This window comes from Chrysochloris asiatica, unplaced genomic scaffold (genome assembly GCF_000296735.1).
Source record: "Chrysochloris asiatica unplaced genomic scaffold, ChrAsi1.0 scaffold00172, whole genome shotgun sequence".
Lineage (NCBI taxonomy): Eukaryota > Metazoa > Chordata > Mammalia > Afrosoricida > Chrysochloridae > Chrysochloris > Chrysochloris asiatica.
The window spans coordinates 3,482,819-3,493,236 of record NW_006408690.1 but is presented as its reverse complement, the minus strand read 5'-3'; the positions used below and the strand labels follow the sequence as shown (position 1 = coordinate 3,493,236).

Genomic DNA, 10,418 nt, shown 5'->3' with positions numbered 1-10,418 from the left:
AGTAACCTACATGGCTGTATATAGTGGTTCTGGATATGTATGGATAGTGCAAACATTTTTTCCCAATTGTGATAAAGACCTGATACAACTGTTTTCTTAGATTATTTACTCTTTTGGATACCTCTCACTCTAACTTCATGTGGTTGTAGCAGCTATGTTATTGTTGTTTGAATATGTCACCATTGCCAAACCCAGCATTGGGGTGAAGACAGCAATTCAAGATGGAATAATCAGATTTTTCTTTTTGAGGCATTTGCTCTTGGGACAGAGGGATTTCATTTTCGGGTTGGATTTCTTGAATGGAGGAGATGGAAAATTTGGGTGTTAAAATTACCATGCTTTCTACCATTTGAACTGGATAGGAAAGAAAATCTTTTGGCAAAGAAACAAGACACTAAATGAGAATCATGTCTGGGTTCCCACTGGCCTTCCAAATAATTTGTTCCAGTACTTTCTGAGACTGACTGCATTTCTGTCTTTAGTTTCTGTGAGTGAGCTCTGAAATTTCAAAATAAAATAGTCATTAAAATATTTTTTTTTCCTTGGGCTCACTTGAATTGCTTTCTATAACTTGCCACTAAAGAAAAACTGTATATGAGTTAGCATTATTCTTTAGATAAATGTTTGTTTTGTTCAATTTTATTAAGGTTCATTTGGGAAAAGGGAAATTTCTCAAGCAGTAAGGGATTTATAAAGCTGCTAGAATGATTTGAGGGACAAAGTTCAGGGAAGACCACCCTTAGCTCCCAGTTCATAGTGGCAGCACTTGCTATTGCTGGGTAGGTCGGTTGCTACAAATACTGCTGTAATCATCACAAACGTCTGCAGCAGCATCTTACTGAAGTTGAGAAAAGTGAAGTGGAGGAGGATGTGTTGATTCAGCAGCTTCCAAAATTAACAAGAGATTAATTTATCTAAATTATGCTACGGATATTGCAATTTATATACAAGAAGGGGAAAAAATGAGATTTCACTTGAAAGCTATATTTTCCTTCCTGCATCATAATAGGTACTTTACGTTTTTAGCCCCTTGTAAATTTTTAATAATCTCATGATACTGACTCATTCTGCGTTAAGGCAGCACTGGGATTCTGCAGTGGCTTGGTATAAGGGGTCTAAGAAAGATCTCAACTCTGCCTGTAAAGTGGCCTCCAGGTCTTTTCTATTACAAATAATCTGTACTAAAAGAACCTCCTCCATTAATTATATTAAAAATTGAAGCATGGTATGCAATTCATTTTGTCCTCAGAAGTCCTCTTGTTTTGTATGGGACTTGTTAAACCCCATGGACAGAGTGCTGCATTAATCCTCTTTCCTTTCTGGGGATTCCTAGATGCTAATGCTAATTTGAAAAGAAAGCAAGGAGAGAAAATCATTGAGGACTATAGAGCTCTAGAGGAGTCCCTTGGTGGTACAAACGGTTAAGCATTCAGCTACTAACTGGAAGACTGCAGGTTCAAAAAGATTGCACCCAGGGGGAGTAGTTAATCTTTCATTACAGAAACAGAGGACCCTAGGACCATTAAGGGAGAAGTACAAGTGGAATGCGGGACCCTATCCAGAGAAGCAGCCATACCAGAGATGGAGGCAGAGATGGGGACATGGAGAGAGGGAGCAGCTGAGGACTTTAAATTCATGGAATTAGAGGGACTGAGACCTGGCAGCCAGGAGGCAGACTTGCAGAATGTGCTGTTTGGTGGTTTCAATTATTATATATGCCTGAGTGTTAAACGAAAAAACAAAACAAAACAAAACAGAGCTAAAATGAATAGAGAGAAATACTGTTAACTGATGGCACATGGAGGGGATTATAATCATTGTAATGAGTCCTGGTGTGGCGATGTTGGTTAATGCGCCAGACTGTAAAGTCGTTTGAACTGCAAGGTCGGTAGTTCAAGTTCACCAGCTGCTCCTTGGAAACCCTATATAGGGTCGCTATGGGTCGGAACCAACTCGACGGCACTTAACAACAACAAACAACAATGAAACAAAGTATATGATTTGTTGAATGTAAACTGATGCTCTGCCCTGTAAACTTTCAGTCAATTCACAGTAAAAAAAAAAAGATTGCACCCAAATACAACTTGGAAAAGAGAAATTTACTTACACAAAATCATGCTTTTGTTGTTAAATGCCATAGAATCAGTTTTGACTCATAGTGGTTCTGTATAGGGTTTCTGAGGAACAACTGATGGGTTTGAACTGCCAACCTTTGGTTTCACAGTCCAGCGCTGATCCTACCATTGAAAATCATATGGTTGGAATAAATTCATGGCATCTTTTTTTTTGGTGTGTATGTAGAATACTAGAAGGTCAGTTAACCCTTCTAACCCCCTCCTTTTTTTTTTTTTGTAGAAGAGAACCTGATTAATTGTGTAGTGGCTAGGGAGAGCAAGAACCCTAGTATTCTGATGCATGGGTCTTTTCCACTTTATTACACTCCTACCCAAATTCTGAAAGGAGCTCTGGTAGCGTAGTGGTTACGAATTGGGCTGAGAACCTTAAGGTCAGCAGTTCGAAACTACCAGCCACTCCGCGGGAGAAAGATGAGGCTTTCTACTCCCGTAAAGATTTATACCCTCGGAAACCCTGTACAGGGTCGCTATGGGTCGGAACCGACTCGACGGCACTTAACAACAACAACCCAAATTCTGAAGTCCTGGTGTGGTGCTGTGGGTTATTGCGCTGGATTGCAAGGTCAGTTTGAACCTCAAAGTTGGCAGTTTAAGCTCACCAGGAGCTCCTTGGAAACCCTATATGGGGTTGCTATGGGTTGGAACCGAGTCAATGGCACTTAACAACAACAACCCAAGTTCTGGTCTGTTGGTCACCCAATTCCAATTTAGAGTGCTAGGATGAAATATTTGAACTAATTTTGCAGAAAGCTGAGGATATCTAGTAATGTACTCTCACTCTTTTGTGTGCAAGATAACAAAATCAGCGATTGTATACTGTTGTTAGGTGCCGTCCAGTTGGCTCTGATTCATAGTGACCCTATGCGTTCTGTGACCCTATGTACTCATATAACAGAACGAAACATTGTCTGGTTCTGCAACGTCCTCACAGTTGTTGCTTTGTTTGAACCCATTGTTGCAGCCACTGTGTTTAACCTCTTAAAAATGTTTTAATAGTAAAGATATTACTTTGAGGACTAACATACACCTGACCCAAGCCATGAAGTATTTTCAGCCGTCTCATATGCCTGTAAAAACTGGACAATCAATAAGGAAGACCGGAGAAGAACTGATGTCTTTGAATTATGGTGTTGGTGGAGACTACTGACTATATACTATGGGCTGCCCTAAAGAACAAGCAAATGTATCTTGGAAGAAGTAGAGGCAGAAGCAAGGATAGGGAGATTTCCTCTTACATACTTTGAGCATATTATCAGCATATGTCACTAGAGTAGGACCTCGTGCTTGGTAGAGTATCAAGGAAAAAGAGGAAGACCCTCAATGAAATGGACTGACAGTGGTTGAGACGATGGGCTCAACTATAGGAAACATAGGATCACTATGAGTTAGCAAGGACTTGAGGCTATCTAATGACAACTAATTAGCTCTGGTAGCGTTTGTTGTTGTGAAATGCCATTGAGTCGGTTCCGACCCATAGCGACCCTGTATAGAGTTTCCAAGGAGCATCTGGTGGGCTTGAACCGCCGACCTTGCAGTTCAAATGGCTTTGCAGTCTGGCGCATTAACCCACAGCGCCATATCAGGACTCCTCTGGTAGCGTAGTGGTTATGAATCGGGCTGCTAACCTCAAGGTCGGCAGTTCGAAACTACCAGTGGTTCCGCGGGAGAAAGATGAGGCTTTCTGCTCCCGTAAAGATTTACAGGCTCAGAAACCCTGTGCAGGGTCACTACGAGTCGGAACCGACTCCACGGTACTTAACAACAATGACAACTAATAAGAAGTACACACACACACACCCTCAAAAACAAAACCCAAACAGTCATAGATGTAGTACAATTCACTGCTATTCAAATACATCCAAAGTCAGGGACTACCTTTGTTTGGAGTTTTCCATTATTATATCCCTTTTTAATACTAATCAGAATCGATGGCTCTGATTTACTGGCACTTCCTAGTTAAAGTTGTGCAGTTTTACAAGCTTTGGGGGAGGGGAGAGCTTAAGGGGAGTTATGGTGGCTCTGTGGGTTAGGCATTGGGCTGCTAACTGAAATGTTTGAGGTTCAAATCCACTAGCTACACTGCAGGAGAAGGATGAAGCAAGCTGTCTGTTTCCATAAAGATTTACAGAATTGGAAAACTTATATAAGGAACCTTGACGGCATTGTAGGATGAGTACGTGACCGCTAACCACATATATGGTCGGCAGTTCAAACCCACCAACCATTCTGCAGCACAAAGATGAGGCTTTCCGCTCCAGAAGATTTACAACCTCAGTAACCCTTCACAGGGTCGTTGTGAGTCTGAAAGAGTCGAAACTTTAATGTTGTGGTATTACCTAGAATCATCCTGTTGTGCCATCTACTGGGCTGTCAGGAAACTCCAAACCTAAAATCACCACCCTAGGTTAAAGTTCTCTAACTACGTTCCTCCCGGGTTCTTTTTCCGAGGATAGCGCTCCTAACCTGCTAAAGACTACAATTCCCAGAAGACAGTGCAAGGAGGGTGGGAATCCAGTGGCCTGGGAGATAAGAACGATCGCGAGAGGACGAGATTCAGGCGGCTGCGCAAAGCGGGTGGAGGTGGGTGGAGAAAGTGAGAAGGAAGAGGAGGTGCAGTCCCACAATACCAGGCGGGAGGGCGGGTAGGCGGTTTGTATCCGGGCTGTGAGGTGCTCGGAACCTCCGCGGACCTTGCTGCCGCTGTCTCTTTAACGCGAGAGGAAGCGATGCAGAGGGGTGGAAAATGGCAGAGCTGCAGATGTTACTAGAGGAGGAGATCCCGTCTGGCAAAAGGGCGCTGATAGAGAGTTACCAGAACCTCACCCGGGTGGCGGACTACTGTGAAAACAACTACATACAGGTGAGGAGCACGGGCGGGCTGGTGCTTGGTCGGCCTGAGGACCCGCCGCAGGACGCCTGAGTGACCAACCCACTGGGCGGGGTGGGGAACTGCCGAATCTCAGCCTGAGCCCCAGCGCCAACCTCAGCCCCAACCCCAACCCTAACCCCAACCGAGCCCTGGCCGCGGAGAGAGCTAGTGGCAGGGCTGAGGGAGTCGGGCTGCGATACAGGAAGTGGCTCTGGTGGTTGAAACCCATAGAAGGGGAGAGAGAAAATGGGCGAGGGAGCCCAGAGCCCGCCGTAGCCGGGCGGCCCCCTGACGTCCGCCTCCCCGCGGGTTCGGCCTCTCGGGTCTCGCCGCCCCCCGGTAGCTCTCGGTTCGCCGCGCTTCCGTCCCGGCACCCCGGCTGCCGCCCTGCTGCCTCGGGCTGGGAGAGGGAAGCGCAGGGATGAGGCTCAGGGAGCAGCAGTAGAAGGGACAGGAAAAGCGGGGTGTGTGTCGGGGGAGGACGGGGTGGGGGAGATTATGTCAGTTCAACCCAGAGGGTGTGTCTTTTACTTATTAAAAAAAAAATTGTCATGAGTCACATTACACAGACCCCTCCGAGGAGAGGAGGAAGCGGTTGGGGAGTAAGGGAGGGTGATTGAGAAAAGTTAATCTTAAAATTCCTTTAATTGAAGGTTTATAGATCTGCCAGCCTGTGTGTTTTCAAGGCGGTGTTTCCCTTCTCATCGTTTTCACTTCCGCTCCTCTATAATGTAATCTAGGGGTTGATAGGGCTATCGTTATTATAAAACATGAAAGACTCTTTAGCAACTTGGAGAAATGTTTAAATCCACCCCCACCCCCCCAAAAAAAAGTTCAACTGTCGTCTTTATAACTAACTTAAAATAAAATGCTGTAACCGTCGTTTTCTGAGGTTTCTCTTTACAACCTCTGCAAATTAACTATAAGATATGAATCCAAGTGGATTTCAGAACCTTTGAACCAGAACGTAAAATAATTGTTACTGTAAATTTATTAGGAAATTCTTAAGACCTTATCTGTGACAGATGCTTGTTTTTATATTAATGATTGGAAGTGACTTAACGTGTGTGGTAGTTGGTTTGTAGATCTTTAACTGTGTAAACGGACAGTTTGCATTAGAAGCAAAGTGACAGAGTCTTTTGTATCAATATAATGACACCAAAAAGTATTTGCAAGGCTAGGGAGAGTTATTGCAACTCAGAACTAAAGTATTTTTAGAAATGCCTCCGTTGTGATTATCATTTTTAAACACCAGTAGTTTCTGTGCTGGCAAATGTTGTTTCCTCTTTATTTTTAGAGGGAGATACTATTTTCAGAATATTTAAAATATTTCTCAGTTTCCATATTAGTAACATATCTTCAGTAGCATTGGTTGGTTATGTGCGGTGGAGTGGTTCCGACTCAGCAACCCTGTTCAGGGTTTCTGAGGCTGTAGGTCCTTACGGGAGCAGAAAGCCTCATCTTTTTTCCTCGGAACAGCTGGTAGTTTTGAACTGCTGATTCGAATCGCAGCCTGATTCGTAACCACTACGCTATCAGAGCTCCTTACGAGGACGTTTATCTTCACATATTTTTTTCAAACTTTTGCTTTAGGAATCCTGATAAGTAAACTTGTTGAATGCCTACCACATTATTTTTGCAAACTTTATATATTTAGCATATAAAACATTTTAATATATAGCAGATATGTACTTGATAAAATGGAAAAGTGATTTTGTGGCATATCAGAAATCTGCAGCTTTACCCAATTTAGCATGAAAAACTTTAAAATTGAGATGAACCTTTGAAAGATTTTGAAATTCAAAGGGAGAGTTTAGGAATTTAAATTGCTCCCCCCCATTCCCAAAAAGCCATTTCTTCCTCACAAAAGTCAGTAGACAATTCCTTCGTAGAGGGGAGGCTCCTTTTTGTTTTGCAGGCTGGGAAACCTGACAAGTATATGGTGTGGTAACTACTACATGCTGGCAAACGTGTTTTAACCTGCCTGTTGACTGTTTCTTTTTCCCCCGTAGTTGTATGCTGTAAAGACTTTTTTATCTCTCTCTGACCCTTTCCTTTCCCCTTCCTGCTACCATCATGTTATCTTTGAAGCACTTTTAAACTTAATTGGTAATTCACCTAATTAAGTCATGCTACTTCTTATATTTCATTTTTTTAAATTTTAGCACCATGCTGTCAAGAGTCACTGTCATGGACCCAAGGTTTTTAAAATTATTTTGTTTTGGTGGTCCAAAACTATACAGGGTCGCTATGGTTTGGAACTGACTCGATGGCACTTAACAACAACAAACTTGACTCAACAGCTTCTCCTTGGAAACCCTACACAGGGTCGCTAGGAGTCAGAATTGACTCGATGGCACTTTGATAACAACAAAAACTTGATTCCACATCTCTGGGTGACACTAATAGTTTCCACTCAACTATTAACTGAAAGATTAGCAGTTGAGAACCATCCATCAAACCCGTTCAGCAGAGCTACCTAAGAAAGACCTGGTGATCTTCTGTAAAGTCAGGAAAACCCCATGGAATTTATAACCATGAGTTGAAATCAACTAGATGGCAGAGGTTTTGTTTTCTAAAATTTGACTCCAGTGAAGTATTCTGATCTTGTCAGCCACTGGTGATGATGTCAGCCTCAAACTCATGATGGCCCCATGCACATTTGAATGAAATGCCGTTTGGGTCTTAGTCTAGAAGCTGCAGAAATCTGTTCGGCATCTTGGCAATATGCAATCCACCACTGACAGGAGTGGTAGCTGCACATGAGGTATAACCATCAGAACTGAACCTAGGTCTCCCACCCACATGGAACGGGAGAATTCTGCCTCCAAACTACCAGTGTCCTCTTTCTCATCTTATTGGGGAGGAGGGGGGAACAGGAGGAGAGGAAATTCACAGCAGTAATAATCTTAATACTTTGTTGTTAAGTGCTGTCAAGTTGATTTCAACTCATAGCCACCCTGTACAGGGTTTCTGATTAGCAGCTGGTGGGTTTGAACTGCTGATCTTGTGGTTTGCAGTACAGTGTTGATCTTAACACTGCCACACCTGAAGTCCTTTAATATTTTAGTAGCCCTTTTAATTTTGGCCTGCGTGATTCAGGTCATTAGCTCAGATAGGGTGAAGATGGTGAATACTGATTACCTTTGTAGAATTTGATGGTAGGTGGGGCCATGACTTTGGATGAATTAGGGAACAACAAATATACTAGATATAGCCATTAGGATATCTGCTGAGATCTGTCTATATCCTTTTTGTGACCCTGGTTTGGGTTATAGACAACACACTAAGCATTTCTTCTCACAGGAAAAGTGTGCAGCTGCTTGTGTTTTGGGAATTTCTTATATCAGGGTGAGTTAAGTTATTGCCTAGGTGATTTTTATCCTGGGAAATTAAAAATTGGTTGTTTTCCCACAGTCTTGAAGCATAGCCCTGTTTAATTTAGTTCTTTGAGCTGTAGTGCAGCTGAGTCTTGTTTTGTTAAGTGCTGTCAAGTTGGTTCCCACTCATAGCAACCCTGTATAGGGTTTTCGCCGAGCTGTTGGTGAAATTGAACTGCTGACCTTGCGGTTCAAACTGACCCTTCAGTCCAGTGCATTATCCCACATGCCCCACACCAGGACTCCCTCCACAGATGAGTCTCAGGAGCAGATTACTAGCTCTTTGACTTTTAACTATTGTATTATTAACAGCAAAACTTCTCAATAGTTTGCATTATGTTAAAGACAGTTTTTGAAGTTATGGGAGAATGATATTCAAAATAGAAGTCTTTTTTTTTTTTTTTTTATGTTGTTAAGTTCTGTTGAGATGGTTTATATAGACATTGAAAAAGTCTTTGCCTTTTCTGCCTTGATAAGATTAGTTTGAAATTTTCTTGTGTTTTATGTTAAAGGACTGCAGTTCCTTGACTTGAGCACACTTATTCATCTGACCAATTTCCTTTGCTTTGCCTCAAAGTTCATACTGCCTTTGTTGTGGGAACTATTTTGGGGAATAGGAAGGGAAGCTAAGTGAAAAAGAGAAAAACTGCTTAAGCAGTGCTTCTCAGGATGCAAATTTGGCAAGGATAGAAAGTTTCATACAGCTTAAGTTTTTAGCGTCATTAAATTTGTGTTTTTTAATTCCTTTGCCTGGATTACACCAACCAGAGTTTCATTTGAGTTAGCAAGTATATTCTAAGGTCCGTAACTATAAAGTGGATGTTGTCAGTAATTCTTACTTTGAGTTCTTAGTTTTGCTTACTTTTCTCTTCCAGTTGCTTTAGTTTATGCTCATTTGTTCATCATGCACATTTGAGTTTAGAAGGCAGGTGATTTTTGAGCGGTAGGATTTGGAGTAGGAGTGCTGGTAGTGTAGTGGCTACGAATCGGGCTGCAAACCACAAGGTCAGGAGTTCTAAACTACCAGCTGTTCCGCGGGAGAAAGATGAGGCTTTCTGCTCCTGTAAAGATTAACAGCTTCAAAAACCCTGTACAGCATCGCTATGAGTTGGAACTGACTCCACGGCACATAACCAACCAGGATTAGGAGTATCTGAAGAGCTACATTTCTGGTGCTGTATAGTTTTTGCCAGTTTAGAAATCTTCACTTAATTATTACAATAATTTTATGTATTTTAAAACTTTTTATAACAGATGAACAGTGCAAAGTTCCAAACTTGCATACAGAATGATGAAGGATAGTAGACTGATAATTGCTTCTTTTTATTGATTATTTTGTCAGAAACTTTACTTGTTTTCTTTTACCTTTAATTCTTAGAAAATCTCTCCAATCTAGGCAGTATTCACTACAGATAAAGAAATCAGGATTCAGAAAAGTTAAATAGAGCATTTTTAGTTCATACAGTTAGTAATTGGCAATCAAAGATTTCTGATTTGCCTAGTTTTGCAAGCTGTACAGACTGTTTCCGTATTGTACCATTCTTCAGAAACAAATGTTAGAATTCAGACTGGTTAAAGCAACGTCATAGAATAAATCAAGTCTTACTGGATAAGTGTTGTAACCTAACAAACTATTTTATCATTGTGTTTTTATTGAAAATGCATTCCAAGTTCCAAGTTGCATATGTAAGAGCAGGTATGTTTCTAATTTAGGGACTGTTTTATTTCTTGCAGCGTTGAGCCTATGGGAAGTCCAGGCTAGTTTTTCACTGAGCTCTTTGGATCCTTTTCCTTTCTATGAATCCTTGCCTGCTTTTTCTGTTATGAATCAGTTATGTAATTATGATTAGAAAATTTGTGTTTGACAAAAAATGTCTTTAAAATATTTCAGTTAGTTCTGATTTCCACACAAAATTGTTGTTGTTTAGTGCTTTAGAGTTGGTGCCGACTCACTGAGACCCTGTATAGGTTTCCAAGGAGCTTCTGGTGAGTTTCAACCACCAACCTTGTAGCTCAAACTGACCTTGTAGTCCA

The 10,418-nt window shown here is 41.7% G+C and overlaps 1 protein-coding gene across 13 annotated transcripts in view; it reads left to right on the top strand.

The window, feature by feature from the left end:
* The first annotated feature begins 4,658 nt into the window (after positions 1-4,658).
* The window catches only part of ABI1 (abl-interactor 1), a 123,754-nt gene continuing 117,994 nt past the window's right edge, over positions 4,659-10,418 (top strand). For 10 of the 13 annotated variants that reach the window (XM_006871670.1, XM_006871669.1, XM_006871666.1 and 7 more), the window contains exon 1: positions 4,659-4,995. In XM_006871670.1, coding sequence (XP_006871732.1) covers positions 4,879-4,995 — 117 coding nt within the window. In that variant the 5' untranslated portion in view covers positions 4,659-4,878. The remainder of the gene's footprint in view (positions 4,996-10,418) is intronic. The other 3 variants (XM_006871662.1, XM_006871658.1, XM_006871663.1) reach the window with 1 other exon arrangement.